The sequence below is a fragment of the Orcinus orca genome, chromosome 1 (genome assembly GCF_937001465.1).
Source record: "Orcinus orca chromosome 1, mOrcOrc1.1, whole genome shotgun sequence".
NCBI lineage: Eukaryota > Metazoa > Chordata > Mammalia > Artiodactyla > Delphinidae > Orcinus > Orcinus orca.
The window spans coordinates 137,242,345-137,261,718 of NC_064559.1; the positions used below are offsets into that span (position 1 = coordinate 137,242,345).

The window sequence follows — 19,374 nt, forward strand, 5'->3', positions numbered from 1 at the left end:
AGTCTAACAAAGTACATTCCCCTAATCCTTGGGTGGCTTTGTGTCCCATATGACACTGAAAAGACCTGTTACATTTTTTTTTGCCTTTTTTTCAAGTTGTGAATGATTAGAGAATTTTCTTTGGGTCTGAGGATTGTTCATGAATAACTGATGAAGTAAGCTCTGTTTTAGTATACTTAGTAAGTTTTGTATTCCAATGTCAGACAACTGCCTAACGATTAATCTTTAATATTGAAATTTTGAGGAGAATAAATCATTTTTATTGGACATCAAAGAAAGGCAAAGGGAATTTCTATATGCTTAATAGATTTAAAGTAATTTGCTATGGAATAAACTCTCTATATTTTTATGTTCCCTAGGGTTTTCCTGGAGATATTGGGATTCCTGGACAAAATGGCCCTGAAGGATCAAAGGTAAGGAAAAAAAAAGAAAAAGAAAAACAGAAGAAGAAGAAAGTATGGTATCTATAGTTTTCTAATGTCAAATCTCAATGAATGGGTAAAAAACTATTTTAGAAATATCAGAACATTTCTGGATATTTTTGAGCTGACTCGGTGCATTTAAAAAACCTTGTACAGCTTGTTTTGAGATAATCAGGAAGTAGTTTGCGTGTCTGGTTGTTCTTTTGGTATCATTTGTTTAGTAAGAGTATGTTTATACAGCCTCTTGGGTTCAGGTCATTGAAAATGATTTTCCTGGTTTGGTCTAGACTTAGATTAGGGTGACAATATTTGCAAAGCAAGTAAATAACTGAAAAAATGATTTCTTATAAGAGGTGAAAAAAATTTAAAAACCCAAAAACCTATAGCCTACACTGAATAGATGAAAGTTTTCTGACCACTAAAACTCTTTAGGGCCTATTAAATATCCACTGATTAAAATAAAAGAAAGCCTATGGTGTTCTGGAATTTATACATAGTACAAACTATCTGCAGAAACCTAATCATTTCTAACTTCCTTTACTGTTGTTGTGTATGTATACTAGAAATTATCCATAGAAAACCTTTAAATACCAAGCTTTGCCAAGCAGGCTGACATAGAATGAGCATCGTAAACAAATAAAGTATTGTGAATAGACACAGAACAATGAAATAGCCTGAAGTTTGGAGAACTGGCAGGTTATGAAGTATAGCTGCTGTGGAAGGTTATTAGTGTGAGTAGAGAGGAAGTGTTAGGGGATGAAGCTGGAAAGGATATTAATATAGCTATATTTGTTAGTGTACTATCGTGTCAAGTACTACAGTACTGTAGTAAATGTTTTACAGATACCTCATTTAATCTTCACAACATCTTTATGAGGTAGATTTTATCCCCATTTTATAGATAGTTAAGTTATTCCCTCAGTCACATAACTATCAGGTGACTTAGGATTCTCACCCAGACATGATTTCAAAGTCTGAGCTCTTAACCACTTAGTTTGGGGATTAAATTGTGGGGAAGGTTTAAGACCATGTTGAAGAGTTCCTACTTCTACCATGGGCATCATGGAGTAATCAAAGATTTTTAAATAGTAAAGTAATCTAGGTGATTTATGTTTTAAAAAAGATACCTCTTATGTCAGCATGGAGGATGGTTTAACAAGAGAAAAAATGAAGGCAAAGAGATGAGCTAGAAAAAGCTAGAAAAGAAGTTATAAAGATCTGAAGTGAAACAGAACATTCATTCAATCAACAAATATTTACTGGCTGCCTCTTACGTGACAGACATTGTGCTAGACCCTAGGGCTACAAAGATGAAAAGTCCTGCTTCCTACTTTCAAGAAACTTACAATCTAGAGAAATATATGCAGGAAACCCTTTATAATAACCATGTGAATAACATATAATATGTGATACTGTGTGAGTATATGGTTAGGGGACTCAGATTACACTTTGTAGAGAAGGTAGCACTTGAGCTGACATGATGAATGAGTCAGAATTTGTAGACAGACAAGTGAGATATATGGCATTCAGTAAAAGGAAACTTGTGAGAGGATGAAGGTGCAGTATTTGCAACACATTTGTACTAAAAGTTATTCATTATTTATGTGAAATTCAAATCTAACTGGGCATCCTGTGTGTTATTTGAAAACACTACTGGCCACCTAACAACTCTCCCTGTACATATTCAGCCATATTTCCCCCTCCCTTTCTGTCTCCACAGAAAAATTATTCCTCCCCCTCCCCAGTATTCAAATTTCACATATGTTTTGTATCAAACCCTCTCCTGACCCCTGAATGACCTCATGCCATCAGTTATCACCTTTATCCCGATCTCTCCTTTGACTCATAATTTCCTATCTTTGCCCTTGGAACCATTTTCACTGCCAATGTTTTAGTTTAGGCCCTATTTATTCTTCACCAGGATTAGTGTAATAGCCCTCTAATTGTTCTTGCCACCATTCTGACATTTCTTCAAATCTACATCCAAACTACTGATGTAATAATGTTTGTAAAGTATAGATTTCATCATGTCATTCTTGTACTTAAATTCTTCAGTATCTCCATAGCTTCCAGGTTAAGGATTATAATTCTTTACTTTTTACACAAGGTTCTTTATGACCTACTCTCCCTCTCTAACTCTGTTGTCATCTAGTCACATCTCCCATTGCTCTTTCAAAAGCGTTACTCCAGGTAGACTATTTAGAGTACCAAACCATGCCATACTTGTTCAAATCTCACAGCTTCCTGCATGCTGTTTTTTTTAATCTGGATCTGTGCCCTACTTATCTAGCTAACACCTACACATCACATGCTACATTGTCCAGGAAGCTTTTCCTGTTCCTCTCAAATCTAATTGAGATGTCTCTTCTCTGTATTTCTAAAAAAGTCTATCAAGCACTTATCTTCATATAACTGCTGATTTGCTTATCTCTCTATTAGACTATAAGCTTTTTGAGAAAGACACTAATTGGTTTTATACATATCACAATAACCATGATAATATCCATAGCACATAATAGGAACATAATAGATATTGGCTGAGTGGATGATTGAATGACTATTTAAAAACTAATTCAGAAATAGAAACAATACAACTTGGTAACTGATTAAATGAAGGTGATGGGAGAAAGAGAAGTCAAAGATAAAACTGGGACTATGACTTGGGTTACTGATGTCATTGAATTAACTAAGGAACTCAGAAGGAGGAGCAGGTTTGGAAGATGGGGAAGACAAGAAATTTGGTTCTGGGTATATTTAGCTTGTGGTATCTGGTTGACGTTGAGACAGAAATAATCAATATCTAGTAGTAAACCAAATCCCAAAGTAGAAATAGTAGCATGAATGGACATTGAGAGAGAGAGGTAGTATAGAGAACTGAGTTGAGAATTTCTCATATGTAATTTAGCCCCTTACCTGCTGTATACTTAGGAACTTGAACTTGATGCATATATAAACACATTCATTTTTCCATTCATTCAGTAATTCATTTGTTTAACATGTATTGAGTTTCTTTTATGTTTTAACCCAGGTACTAAATGTGGGTTGATAAAGATTTCTGAACTATGGTCCCTCCCCTTGATGAGATTACAGTTTAGAGAGAGGTTGGGAAAAAAAATCACAAAGTATTGTTAGACGCTATATAAAAGAGTTGGTGAAGGGCTATGAGAGCCTAGATAATTGAGCAACAGATTCTGCCTTAGGAAATTGGGAATTACTTCAAGAGGAAGTAATAATTGAACTTAATTTTTTTTTCTTCTGTAGGGTTTCCTAACTTTAAAAAAAAGTTATTGAAGTATAGCTAATATACAATATTATATAAGTTACAGGTGTACAACACGGTGATTCACAATTTTCTAAAAATTAAAAAAAAATAATTTTATATTGGAGTATAGATGATTAACAATGTTGTGTTAGTTTCAGGTGTACAGCAAAGTGATTCAGTTATACGTATACATGTGTATATTCTTTTTCAAATTCTTTTCCCATTTAGGTTGTTACAGAATATTGATCAGCATTCCCTGTGCTATACAGTAGGTCCTTGTTGGTTATCTATTTTAAATATAGCAGTGTGTACATATCAATCCCAAACTCCCAATCTATCCTTCCCCCCCACTTTGTCCCCCTGGTAACCATAAGTTCATTATCTAAGTCTGTGAGTCTGTTTCTGTTTTGTAAATAAGTACATTTGTATCCTTTTTTTTAAAGATTCCACATATAAGCGATATCATGTGATATTTTTCTATCTCTGTCTGACTTACTTCACTTAGTATGATAATCTCCAGGTCTATCCATGTTGCTGCAAATGGCGTTATTTCATTCTTTTTTAATGGCTGAGTAATATTCCATTGTATATATGTACGACATCTTCTTTATCCATTCATCTTTTGATGGACATTTAGGATGCTTCCATGTCTTGGCTATTGTGAACAGCGCTGCAGTGAACACTGGGGTGCATGTATCCTTTCAAACCATGTTTTTCTCTGGATATATGGCCAAGGCTGGGATTGCTGGATCATATGGCAACTCTATTTTTAAGTTCTTAAGGAACCTCCATACTGTTCTCCACAGTGGCTGTACCAATGTACATTCTCACCAGCAGTGTAGGAGGGTTCCGTTTTCTCCACACCCTCTCCAGCATTTATTGTTTGTAGACTTTTTGATGATGGCCATTCTGACTGGTATGAGGTAATATCTCATTGTAGTTTTGATTTGCATTTCTCTAATAATTAGTGATGTTGAGCATCTTTTCATGCACCTCTTGGCCATCTGTATGTCTTCTTTGGAGAAACGTGTATTTAGATTTTTTGTGCATTTTTTGATTCAGTTTGCTTTTTTGATATTGTGCTTCATGAGCTGTTTGTAAATTTTGTAATTTTGTAATCTCTTGTAATCTCTTCTCAGTCACATCATTTGCAAATATTTTCTCCCTTCTGTGGGTTGTCTTTGGTTTTGTTTATGGTTTCCTTTGCTGTGCAAAAGCTTTTGAGTTTAATTATGTCCCATTTGTTTATTTTTGCTTTTATTTCCATTACTCTAGGATATGGATCAAAAAGATATTGCTGTGATTAATGTCAAAGAGTATTCTGCCCATGTTTTCCTCTAAGAGTTTTATAGTATCTGAACTTACATTTAGGTCTTTAATCCATTTTGAGTTTATTTTTGCATATAGTGTTAGAGAATGTTCTAATTTCATTTTTTTTTACGTGTATCTGTCCATTTTTTCCAGCACCACTTATTGAAGAGACTGTCTTTTCCCCATTGTGTAGTCTTCCTTCCTTTGTCATAGATTAATTTACCATAGGTGCATGGGTTTATTTCTGGGCTTCCTATCCTGTTCCATTGATCTATATTTCTGTTTTTGTGCCAGTGCCACACGTTTTGGTGATTGTATCTTTTCTTTTTTTTTTTCAAAGAAGATGTTGGGGGTAGGAGTTTATTAATTTATTTATTTTTGCTGTGTTGGGTCTTCGTTTCTGTGCGAGGGCTTTCTCTAGTTGTGACAAGCGGGGGCCACTCTTCATCGTGGTGCAGGGACCTCTCACTATCGCGGCCTCGCTTGTTGCGGAGCACAGGCTCCAGATGCGCAGGCTCAGTAGTTGTGGCTCATGGACCTAGTTGCTCCGCGGCATATGGGATCCTCCCAGACCAGTGCTCGAACCTGTGTCCCCTGCATTAACAGGCAGATTCTCAACCACTGCGCCACCGGGGAAGCCCTGATGATTGTATCTTTGTAGAATAGTCTGAAGTCAAGGAGTGTGATTCCTCCACCTCCGTTTTTCTTTCTCAAGACTGCTTTGGCTATTCAGTGTCTTTTGTGTCTCCCTGTAAATTTTAAGATATTTGCTCTAGTTCTGTGAAAACTGCCATGTGTAATTTGATAGGGCTTGCACTGAATCTTTATATTGCCTTGGGTAGTTTAGTCATTTTGACAATGTCGATTCTTCCAATCCAAGAACAGGGTTTATCTTTCCAAATGTTTGTGTCGTCTTCGATTTCTTTCCTCAATGTCTTATAGTTTTCAGAGTACAGGTCTTTTGCCTCCTTAGGTAGGTATATTCCTAGGTATTTTATTCTTTTTCATGCGATGGTAAATGGAATTGTTTCTTTCATTTCTCCTTCTGATATTTCATTGTTACTATATAGAAATGCAACAGATTGCTGTGTATTAATTTTGTGTCCTGCAACTGTACCAAATTCATTGGTGAGCTCTAGTAGTTTTCTGGTAGCATCTTTAGGATTTTCTATGTGTAATATCATGTCATCTACAAACAGTGACAGTTTTACTTCTTTTCCAATTTGGATTCCCTTTATTTCTTCTTCTTCTCTGATTTCCATGGCTAGGACTTCCAAAACTATGTTGAATAAAAGTGGCAAGAGTGGATATCCTTGTCTTGTTACTGATCTTAGAAGAAATGCTTTCAGTTTTTCATCATTGAGTATGTTAGCTGTAGGTTTGTCGTATATGGCCTTTATTATGTTGTTGGTGTGTTCCCTCTATGCCCACTTTCTGGAGAGTTTTTAATCATAAATGGGTGTTGAATTTTGTCAAAAGCTTTTTCTGCATCTATTGAGATGATCATTTGGGTTTTCAATTTGTTGATGTGTTGTATCACACTGATTGATTTGCAGATATGGAAAAATCCTTGCATCCCTGGGACAAATCCCCCTTGATCATGGTGTATGATCCTTTTAATGTAGCACTTTTTAATTTTATACATAATAGTTTGTACCTCTTAATCCCTACCCCATCTTGCACTCCACCCCCTAACTTTATGTTTTAAAGTATGCATATCATACTAGGTGAAGAACACAAGATGGCTTTGTAAATCCTCTTCAGTTTGTAAATTTTGTTTCTATTAAATTTTTGTTAAGAACAGTGTCAGAGAACTGAAGAAAGGCAGTTGACCTTTTGAATAGTATTATAATAGTGATCTTTAATACTTCTCATTACTTCCTTTTGTCTTAAAATTACAATATGAAAGTGGGACAAAAGGTCTGAAAGCCAGACATTTTAATGAATATTAATGGTTGAATTTCCAGTGGGTAGTAGTTACTTTTTAGATTGCTTTATCTAAATTTTTTCAATAAACATGAGCTTGTAGCCTCATCAGCACCAACATTATGAGACTAATTGTTTTTCTACACATGACTGAATTTTAATATAATATCATAGATGATTTAATCAAAATAACCAGAGAATTTTAAAGGAAGAGGAATATTATTTTACGTTTTATAGGTTGGGAAGGGTCTGTTTTTGTCTCTCTTTTTCGTCCTTCCTATTTGCCTCAAAATTGTTTCTAGAAACAGAAGGGAAAAGTAGAGGCAAACATAGTGACCCTATTTGCCTGATGTGTTTTTTTAGTTGTGTACACTATGTCATGGAAGCATCTTAAAACTTCCTATATTTTCATATATATGTCTTCTTTAGAAAGTGGGGACAATATAAATTATTCAAGTTATGTTTCAGTTATACAAGATGGTCATCAAAAAAATCATGCACACTCTGTTTGAAATACGTGGTTACACTATTTGCAAACTTTTCCAGAGCAATTTGGCACAGCTCTAAAGAAGCCTTTCATTTTCTCCTCATTTTCTGCCAGTTGACTAAAAACCTCAAACTAACATTGGAAACTTGTGTTAACTATGGTTCTGTTGATTGTGGGACTGTGTGTGTACGTATATGTGTATATAGATACAAAGCATACTTCAACAAGCCTTCTTGAGAGCTACAGTTTGGCAATCTGTTTTCAAGCATCCCATAACATTAGCAAAACCACATCCCTTGCTGCTTACTGCAGAAAGTGAGTACCCAATAAATATTCTCTGTTCTCCAGTAAACAGAGGAATAACTTATTTGTTGCCATAATGGTTTATGTTGTTACTTTGGTTATGGAATTAAGGATGGTAAAGCAGGCTGTTCTTGTTTGTTGTATAACATCCCTGGTAAGTTTTTTGAAAAAACCTATTCATGAGGTTATGTTACAGAATATATGGAAATAATTTTTACACTGAGTTATTAAAATATGTTATGTGTTTACCTATATAGCTAACAGATTAGTTATATTAGTTATAATAGATCTGGTGAACTAACTTAATAAGAGGAAAATGCATTCCTAAATAGTTCTCTGAGGTCACCTCAAGCCAGCCCTGAAGATTCACATTCCAAAATCAAGATTTTGTTCGCAGATTTCTTATTTTAACCATTTTATATTCCAGGCAGCATTTAGTTAGCTGAGAAATATTTACTGAGTTATACAATGGGCAATGGACTTTGTTAAGCAATTACTTAGAAATAAGATTAAAACATGCTCTTCTGTCTACTAGGAACTTGTAATCCACTGGAAACATGAGATTTCCACGTGTGAAAAGTTAAAAAGTAAACTAGGCAGCACATAATAAATGGATAAGGAACTCAGAGAAGAGAATAATTTGTGTGGCCATTTTTCTGAGAGTCTTCATAGAGAAATCGGGATTTGAGTAGAATGAGTTGGATTTGGCCAAGTAGAATCCAGAGAGATTTTGTGCAACAGGTACAAAACCAACACAATGATGGAGGTGTGGAAATAAACCTACCTGACTTAAAAAAAAAAGTTAGTAGGTAGATTGTGACTGATCTTAAATATAAAGTTGAGGAGCTTGAATGCTAATAAGCCCATGGAAGTTTTTTTTTTTTTTTTAATTGTGGTAAAAAGCATATAACATAAAATCTACTCTCAACAAATTTTTAAGTGTACAGTACCGTACTGTTAACTATATGCATAATTTTGCACAGCAGATCTCTAGAATGTTTTTATCTTGCATGACTCAAACCCTATACCTGTTTAACAGCAACTCCAATTTCTACCTCCCCCAACCACTGGCAACCATCACTCTCTTTCTGCTTCTATGAGTCTGACTACTTTAGATACCTCATATAAGTGGAATCATGCAATATTTGTCTTTCTGGGACTGGCTTATTTCACTTAGCATAAGGACTTCAGGGTTCGTCCATATTATAGCCTATGTCAAAATTTCGTTGTTTTTATTTATTTATTTATTTTTAAAAACACAACATGTTTATATTTTAATACACAACCAAAATACAAAACACTATAGTAAATTGATGGCAATAAAATATGGTATTTCATTTGCATTGCATGACATATGGTTAACATCCTTAGTCGTAAATGAGTTCTTAGAAACTAGTAACGAAGATGTCGATATACCAAGAGGAATGGGAAAAAAAAAAAAAACAGAAGAAAGTGAAATAACACAAGTAACTAGGAAGGATTAAGCATATATAAAGATGACTGAGCTGAACAATAACATAAGAAAAGCAATTGTTTTGTAATATCATATTACCAAAGATTAGAAATTTAACATTTATACAGTTTTAGGAAACATACCCACGTAAACACAGGGGGACAAGATTGATGAGGTCCTGTCTATATAGTAAGGGAAAATCTAGTTTGGACTCAAAAGTATAAATTTGGGATATCCTTAGTCCTAACAGTTCCAATTCATTGGAATTATTTCAACAAATTAGTTGGATAAATTTACAGTTTATATATAAACCGTGTTTACTGCATAGAAAATTTGTAGCTAGTATTTGGACACCCCAGAAATGACTTGCATATTAATTTGTTTACCAATACACCCAAAAGGATGTGCACAAAATTTACACAGTGAAACAAAATAGAATTTTGTTCATTTTAAAGGCTGCATAATAATAGTCCATTATCCAATAGTCCAAAACCCCACATTTTCTTTATTCACTCATCCGTCAATGAACATTAAGGTTGTTTCCACCTATGGACATACCTTGGAGATTTTGCAGTTTCAGTTCCAGACCACTGCAACAAAGCAAATATCACAACAAATCCAGTCACACAAATTTTTTGGTTTCCCATGCATACAGAAGTTATGTTTATACTATACTGTTGTCTATTAAGTATGCAATAGCATTATGTCTAAAAAATGTACATATCTCAATTAAAAAATACTTTATTAGTAAAAAATGCTAACCATCATCTGACAATGCAGGGTTGCCAAGAAGTTTCAATTTGTAAAAAATGCAGTATCTGTGAAGTGCAATAAGGTGACGCTTAATAAAATAAGGAATGCCTGTGTGAACATGGTAGTGCAGATATCTCTTGAAATCCTGTTTTTTATTCTTCTGTATAATATCCAGAAGTGGGATGGCTGGATCATATGGTAGTTCTATTTTAATTTTTGGAGGAACTGTTTTCATAGTGGCTGTACCATTTTACATTCTCATCAACAGTACACAAGATTTCAAATTTCTCTACATCTTTGCCAATACTTGTTATTTTCTGTTTGTTTGTTTTATAATGGCCATCCTAGCAGGTGTGAGCTGGTCTCTCATTATGGCTTTGATTTTCATTTCCCTGATGATTAGTGATGTTGAACAATTTTTCATGTGCCTCTTGGCCATTTGTACATCTTATTTCCAGAAATATGTGTTCAAGTCCTTTGCCCATTAGTTTAATTGTGTTATTTGATTTTTGCTATTGGGTAGTAGGAGTTCCTTATATATTTCAGATATTAAACCCTGTCAGGTATTTGGTTTGCAAATATTTTCTCCCATTCTTTAGGTTGTCTTTTCACTTGGTTGATTGTTTTCTCTACTGTGCAGAAGTATTTAGTTTGATGTAGTCCCAGTAGTCTCTTTTTTGCTTTTGTTGCCTTTGCATTTGGTGCCAAATCCAAAAATCATCACCAAGACTGATGTCAAGGAGATTTCTGCCTATATTTTCTTCTAGGAGTTTTATGGTTCAGGGATTACTAGTCTTTAATCCATTTGCTTACTGACGTAAGTGTATTTTAAGTTGATTTATGTGTATCGTGTAAGATGAGGTTCAATTTCATTCTTCTGCATGTGGATATCCAGTTTTCCTAACACCTTTTGTAGAAGAAACTACCTTTTCTCCATTGTTTAGTCTTGGCACCCTTATCAAAGACCATTTGATGGTATAAGCATCAGTTTATTTCTGGGCTTTCTATTGTGCTCCATTGGTCTATATCTCTGTCTTTTTGCTGGTACAAAACTGTTTTGATGATTGTAGCTTTGTAATATGTTTTGAAGTCAAGAAGTGTTATTCTTTCTCAAAGCTGTTTTGGTCAGGGTCCTTTTTGGTTCCATATGAATTGTAGAATTCTTTTTTTATCCCTATCTGCAAAAAATTCCATTGGAATCTTGCTAAGGATTGCATTGAATCTGTAGATTGCTTTGGGCAGTATGGACATTTTAAGAACATTAAGTCTTCCAGTTCATGAATATGGGATGTCTTTCCATTGTTTGTGTCTTCTTTAATTTCTGTCAGTAATGTTTTATAGTGCAGGGGTCCCCAACCCCCAGGCCACGGACGGGTACCCTGTGGGGCCTGTTAGGAACTGGGCCCCACAGCAGGAGGTGAGGGGCGGGCAAGCGAGCAAAGGTTCATCTGCTGCTCCCATCACTCCCCATCACTTGCATTACTGCCTGAACCATACCCTGCCCCCACTATCTGTGGAAAAATTGTCTTCCACGAAACTGGTCCCTGGTGCCAAAAAGGTTGGGGACCACTGTTGTAGTGGACTATCTTTCCATTTATTTGTGTACTTTTTAATTTCTTGCATCAATGTCTCATAGTTTTCAGTGTACAGGTCTTTCACCTCCTTGGTTACATTTATTCCCATGTGCTCTATTCTTTTGGGTGCAATTGTAAATGGGATTGTTTTCTTAATTTCACTTTTTGATGGTTATGAGTGTATAGAAATGCAACAGTGTATTGATTTTGTATCCTGCAACTCTACTCAATTCATCTATTACTTGTAACAGTTTTTTGGTGGACTCTCTATGGTTTTATATATATGGTGTCGTGTCATCTGCAAATAGTGACCATTTTACTTCTTTCTAATTTGGATGCCTTTCCTTCCTTCCTTCCTTCCTTCCTCCCTCCCTCCCTCCCTCCCTCCCTCCCTCCCTTCCTCCCTTCCTCCCTTCCTCCCTTCCTCCCTTCCTCCCTTCCTCCCTTCCTCCCTTCTTCCCTTCCTCCCTTCCTCCCTTCCTTCCTTCCTTCCTTCCTTCCTTCCCCTAATTGCTGTGGCTCAGACTTTCAATTCTGTGTTGATTAAAAGTGGCAAAAGTGGACATCTTTTTATTGTTTCTGATCTTTGAAAAAAAAGCTTTCAGCTTTTCATCGTTGAATATGATATACACTGTGGATTTGTCATATATAGACTTTATTATGTGGAGGTACATTCCCTCTATACCCACTTTGTTGAGGGGTTCTTTTTTAATCATAAGTAGATGTTTAATTTTGTCAAATGCTTTTTTTTACATCTATTGAGATGGTCATATGATTTTTATCTTTTATTTTGTTAGTGTGTTGTATCACCTTGATTTGATGCAGAGATTTTGAATCATCCTTGCATCCCTGGGATAAATCCCACTTGATTTTGGTGTATGATACTTTTAAGGTACTCTTTTTTATTGAAGTATAGTTGACTTACAATACTGTGCTTTAGGAAGGCTGTGTCTCTGTGCACCCACTTGTGCTAGCAAGGTATAGGGAGAGTGCAAAAATGGTGTTCACCAGAACCTCCATCTGCAAAGTCCCAACTCATACCTGCCCCTCCAGCAGTCACTTTAAGATTAATAAATGAATCTCCTTCACATATAGTCCAGGCACTTCTCTAACTACTGCCTTTACACTGAGTCTCAGGAAGTGTGAGACCATGCGTGAGTCACTCAAAAGGAGTATCTCAGATTTCACAGCCCCCCAGTTCCCCTGGATTGAGTCCCATTGGGTTTCCGAAGCCAGATGTTTTGGGGGCCTCATCTTTTCAGTGCAGGTATCAAGGTTTGACACAAGCCCCTTGCATCTCAGGAAGTAGCTCCAGACCCATGAGAGCCCTCCCTATTGTGGGTTGCTTAATGGAGGTGGGTTTTTGGTGAAACTACATGTCTACCTCTCCTACCTATTTAAATGTGCCTCTTTTATCCTTTGTCTTGGAGGAGCTATTTAGCTAGTTCTTTTTCAGTGGTAATTGTTTCGTATGTAGCAGTAGATTTGGTGTGTCCATGGGAAGAGATGCCATCTTGGACTGCCCCCCAATTGCTAGTTTTTCCAAGGACTTTTGCGTATATATTCATCAGAGATGTTGGCCAGTGATTTTATTTTCTTGTAGTGTCTTTATTTGGCTTTGGTATCAGGGTAATGCTGGCCTCATAAAATGAGTTTGGAAGTATTCCCTTCTCTTCAGTTTTTTGGAAGAGTTTCAGAAGGATTTACATTAATTCTCTTTATAATGTTTGGTAGACTTATCCAGTGAAGTCATCTGGTCCTAGACTTTTATTTACTAGGAGTTTTTTGATTACTGATTTAATCTCCTTATTAGTTATAGATCTGTTCAGATTTTCTATTTCTTCATGATTCAGTTTTGGTAGGTTGTATGTTTCTAGGAATTTTATCTATTTCTTCTAGGTTATCCAGTTTGTTGCTGATATTAGTCTCTTGTGATCCTTTTTATTTCTGTGGCATTAGTTCTAATTTGCCTTGTTTCATTCTGATTTTATTTGAACCTTATCTTATTTTTCCTTAGTCTAGCTAAAGACGTCAATTTTATTGATCTTTTCAAAGAATCAACTTCTAGTTTTGTTGATTTTTTTCTATTGTTTTTCTACTCTTAATTCACTTATTTCTGTTCTAATCTTCATTATTTTATTTCTTACGTTAACTTTGGACTTAATTTGTTCTCCTTTCTCTAGTTCCTTGAGGTGTAAGTTTAGGTAATTTATTTGAGATCTTTCTCCTTTTATAATGTAGATGTTTACCACCATAAAATTCCCTGTTAGTATTGCTTTTGCTGCAGCCCATAAATTTCGGTATGTTGTGTTTTCATTTTTATTTGTCTCCTAGTTGTGAATTTTTCACTTTTCCTTCTACTATTGATTTCTAGTTTGATTCCATTGTGGTTAGAAAAGATAGTTGGTATGATTTCAATCTTATTATATTTGTTAAAAACTCGCTTTGTGACCTAATATGTGAGCTATGCTGGAGAATGTTTTGTGTGTGCTTGAAAAGAATGTGTATTCTGCTACTTTGTTCTGTATATGTCTGTTAGGTCAATTTGATCAATGCCATTGTTCAGATCCTCTGTTCCCTTATTGATCTTCTATCTGGTTGTTGTATCAATGATTGAAAGTAGGGTATTGAAATCTCTTGCATTTATTGTGTTGCTCTCTCTTTGTTCTATTCTGTCAGTTTTTGCTTAATGTATTTGGGTACTCTGATACTGTGTGCATATTTATGAATAATAGTTATATTTTCTGGCGAAATAATAAAGAAAGTTATCATTGTTCAATGTCCTTATTTGTTTCTTGAGATAGTTTTGACTTAGTCTGTTTTATCTGATGTAAGTATGACACCCCTGCTCTCTTTTGGTTATCATTTTCATGGAGTATCTTTTCCATCCTTTCACTTTCATCCTATGTGTGTCCTTAAATCTAAATTTAGTCTCTCATAGATATAACTATGGATTTTTTTTTTATTCAGCCACTTTAAATCTTGATTGCAGACTTTAATCCATTTACTTTTAAAGTAATTACTGATCAGGAAGGACTTACTATAGTCATTTTGTTAATTGTTATTGCTTTCTGTCTTGTAACTTCTCTGTCCCTCTTACATTTCTTGCTATTTTCCTTTATGTTTCATTGATTTTTTTTTTGTAGTGACATGCTTTGATTCCTTCCTGATTTCCTTTTGTGTATGTTTTATAGGTATTTTCTTTGTGATTACCATGGAGCTTACATAAAACATCCTATGGTTATAATGCTCTATTTTAAGCTGATAACAACTTAACTTCAATTGCATACAAGAGCTCTACTCTTTTTCTCTGTGGAAGATATTGAGAGGAGTGAGATGATGAAAGAGATGTTTTACGAAGAATAATAATAGTAAATTATTGTTATGAATTTGGTGAATGCATAGGGAAGAAAAGCAAAATACCAGTTCAGAAACTGTTGCAAACACTAATCAATGTGCAGTGAATAAGAAGAAGGAAATAATATTTATTGAGTCTCTGTTATATTCCAGGTACCATTTTATTTGTTGTAACAAATAAAATTTATTACCTTATAATGCTTATGATAACATGATTCTTCAGATAAGGATACTAAGATCATGCCCCTAGTAAGCTTCAGAGCTGGAATTCAAACTCAATTTCAGATTTTATACATTTTACATTAAAATTTTTTATGTGTTTCCATTGTATATATCATACAGGGTGAAGTAAGTCAGAAAGAGAAAAACAAATATCATATATTAATGCATATATGTGGAATCTAGAAATATGGTAGAGATGAACCTGTTTGCAAGGCAGAAATAAAGACACAGATGTAGAGAACAAACATACGGACACCAAGCGGGGAAAGAAGGGGTGGGATGAATTGGGAGTTTGGGATTGATATATCCACACTAATACATATAAAATAGATAACTATTGAGAACCTGCTGTATAGAACAGGGAACTTTACTTAGTGTTCTGTGGTGACCTAAATGGGAAGGAAATCCAAAAACGAAGGGATATATGTATACATATAGCTGATTCACTTCGCTGTACAGCAGAAACTAACACAACATTGTAAAGCAACTATACCCCAATAAAAAAAAAATGAAAACATTTAAAAACTCAAAAAAAAATTTTTTGTGTTTAACATGATAAATATGAAACATGTACACAGTTTTAAAAATATTAATGAAACAAACCCTATTATTGGTAAGAAATAGATCATGGGAATCCCCTTGTGAATCCCTCACTAATCATATCTGTCTCTTCCCTTCTGGCATTAACAGTTAACCATTCTCTTGTTTTCATCATACTTTTACCATGTATATACTGATAATATTTGTTATTTTGCTTATTTTTGAAATTCATATAAATAAAATCATACTACAGTAAGTCCCCTACATATGAACCTTCAAGTTGCAAACTTTCAAAGATGAGAAATGTGCATTTGCACGTCCAATCACGTAAGTTAGTTCACGTGTCTGGTGTACATTGTCACATGCGTGTGTCCTCTACAAGTGGTTGTGCTTTTGTATACTGTACAGTACTGTATAGAGTACAGTAGTCCAGTATCTTTATTTCAAGCCCAGGATGTCCAGAAGCAAGCGTAAAAGCAGCAGTGATATATATAGCCAATTGTGTTAGCTGGGTATCTAGGCTAACTTCGTTGGACTTAGGAATAAATTGGACTCACGAACGTGCTCTCGGAACAGAACTCATTCGTATATAGGGGACTTACTGTATATACATTCTTCAGTTACTTTCTTCTTTCACTCAATCTTTTCAGCTCATTCTAGGTTGATCCATATTATTACAGCATGTTCATTTTCACTATATAGTAACACACTGCATAGATATACTACACTTTTTTAATTGATAGAACTGTTGATAGATATCCTTTCTTGTGGGTATCTTTTAGTTTTCATAAATCTTTCATGTATGCTTGTAAAGACTGTGTAAACTCCAATTTGGGGATTCAGTTTTCTATATATGGCCATTAGATCAAGTTTATTAATTTTGCTATTTAAGTTTTTTCTGTTCCTACTGATTTTTATCTGCTTGACCTACTAATTTCTGGCAGAGATGTGTTAAAATTTCCTCTCTAATAGTGGATTTATCAATTTATCCTTATCAGTTTTTAATGTATATGTTTAGAAGTTGTGTTACTAAATGCATAAAAATTGTCTTTTCTCTTCCTAGTGAACATAGCCTTTTATCATTATTTAGTGACCCTCTTAATGCTAATAATCTGTTTTACCTTAAAGCCTATTAGATCTAATGTTAATATAATTACTCCAGCTATTTTGGGGCTGGTAAATCACTTGCATATCTCTTCCCATTCTTTGAAATTTAATTTTCCTCATTTTTATGTTTTGGATGCGTTTCATGTAAACAGCATATAACTAGTTTTTTTCCCCCTTAATACAGCTTTTATTCTTTTAAGATTATAAGGTAGTCTTGGAAGAGAAAGGAAAAAGGAACCTGGGCTTATTTGCCTCCCTGAAAGGGTTATTTTTGGTTTTTAGTCAGGGTGCCACTTCCCTAGGGTAAATAGCTGCAGTGAGGGAATAGCAGAATCTAGTTCTCTTAGATAACTCACCCCTCCTCTGGTTACACCTTGGGTATGGAGCTAAGCCAGTTTCTTAAACATATGCTCCAACCTAAAACTGTACCTTTATCAATGCCTTTTGAGACCTTGCAATTGTTGATAAGTTTTTGGTGTGTTCTTATTTTTAACTACATGTTTTATTAACCTATCATAATTCAATACAAAATTATTTTCACATGTTACAAAATTTCTGATCCTCCCAGAAAAGATTTTGCTTCTTCATCTAAGTCCCCCTTTTCACTTTGCTTATACTTCTATTTCTGTTACAACTCGTATTCTGATTTTTATTTTAAATTGCCTTCTCCCATAATAAATTATGAATTCATTGAGAACAGGGACTGTGTCTTATTTATACTTGTATACTCCAGGCCTCATGTTGTACTTTTTACTGGACCTTGCACATAGTAGAAAATTAATAAAATGTCAGATGAAAAAAAATGAATGAACACATGAATTAAATAACTAAACATTAGCTATCCCGTGGTGGAATTTAAATATCGCAGCATTCTGATTCTGACCTTCAGTCTAAACATTTAAAAACCTATTACTTAGAGTTCTACGAGAGCATTTTGGATATTAAGAGTTAGAAGTCATTGTATCCGTTAGGATTCTTTCAGTTGTAAGTAATGGAAACTCAACTAAAATATGATTGTATAAATATGTGAGAAGTTTAGGAATTCAAACACAACTATACACAGGACCCCCCAAAATATCGTAAGAACCCAATCACTCCATTTGTTAATTCATTGATTTCATTCTCAGGTTCTCTCCCCTTCATAGTTTCCTTCTCTTTAGGTTTACATCATCCTTAATGCTATTCTGTCTTCCCAGTTGTTCCACTGTAGTCCAAAATTTTCTTTAGTTGGACTAACTTGGGTTTCCGGCTCATTACTGAACCAACCACTGTTTCTAGGGATGTAGAATATGCTGACTTAGGTCCCTGTCACATATCCACCCTTAAATTTAGTCAGGGGTAGAGTCACCTCCCCTCAAACCACATGGGGAAAGACTGTTTCCTTAAGGAAAATTAGGATGCTTTTGCCTGAAAAAAGATGAATATATGTTGGACTTGCATAGAACAGTATACGCTCATTTCAATAATCCATCTCTTCCTATTAAAAGTAAGAAAGCTGTGCAAAACTTCTAGGTTATTGCCTAAACTGATGCAGTTTCTTGAATGGTGCTTATGTACAGAATAAGCCTGTGATAATATATTACAGACTTTTAAACCGATGAAGTTTTTCATTTTTTGATTGTGTTAGAACACAGCAATGATAGACCAAGATATATCATGAAGGAAAGATTCTCATGCAGTTTTGTCACTCTGCTCCATTCCAAACTAAAAATCAGTCACATGGGTAGATGTGCTATTTGGCATAGTTATTTGTTACAGTTTAAAATTAGATAAAACCATTTAATGGTTATAGACTTACTAAAAGCAATAATGCAAAGGTAGTTTCTAAAAGAGATTTACTTAAAACTTTGACACATTGCATAGTTAGGGGAACAGAACAAAATGAAAAATGTTGCCATGTTGAAGAGATGATATACAGTGTTTTCTGAAATAGGAAGATTTTTGTTTTATTTACTTGGATGAATTGTTATTCAAAGAGCATTTGAAGACTTCCCTGGCGGTCTAGTGGTTAGGACACTGCACTTCCACTGTAGGGGGTGCAGGTTCGATCCCTAGTCAGGGAACCAAGGTCCCACATGCTGCGTGACACAGCCAAAAAAAAAGTAAATTTAAAAAAAAAAGAGTATTTGATTTTTAACAACATGCATTTAGATTAACAAAAATTTTCTTTTAATCTTGAAATTCCTAATCATGTTCAGATTGTTACTTTCTTCTGCAAATTTTCCTCTCTTTACACTAGCCTGCATCAAGAAAGGAAGTAAGTTGACCATTTCATATGAATAATGTGTTCCAGACTTTGCTAGTCTCTTAACAGATATTAAAACACTATATATCTTCTCCATCTGTTTTCGGACTTTGTGGACACTCTATTATCTTTTTATTGTACTAGTATCAGATTAACAATTGGGCCTATTGCTTTAAATTTAGGAGTACTTTTTATGAAAAGGTGTCTCCATACAGAGCAGATTATGTGAACATTAACATATTGTTTAAAAGTAAGTTTATCATATATTTTCCAACTTTTTGGATGGCAGGCAGTTTTCTGCTTATCTATCCTCCCATCCCATTTTGCTAACTTCCTAATGGGAAATGAGTGGTACCAAATAGTATTGCACATCTGAGATTAATGCCTATTGAAAATGTATTAATTGAGCTAA

At 34.7% G+C, this 19,374-nt stretch overlaps 1 protein-coding gene across 1 annotated transcript in view; it reads left to right on the plus strand.

Moving 5' to 3' along the window:
- Positions 1-19,374, plus strand: part of COL24A1 (collagen type XXIV alpha 1 chain) — a 392,516-nt gene that overhangs the window by 155,295 nt on the left and 217,847 nt on the right. Inside the window, exon 20 of the mRNA XM_004262981.3 lies at positions 360-413. Within this exon, the coding sequence (XP_004263029.1) occupies positions 360-413 (54 nt within the window). The remainder of the gene's footprint in view (positions 1-359; positions 414-19,374) is intronic.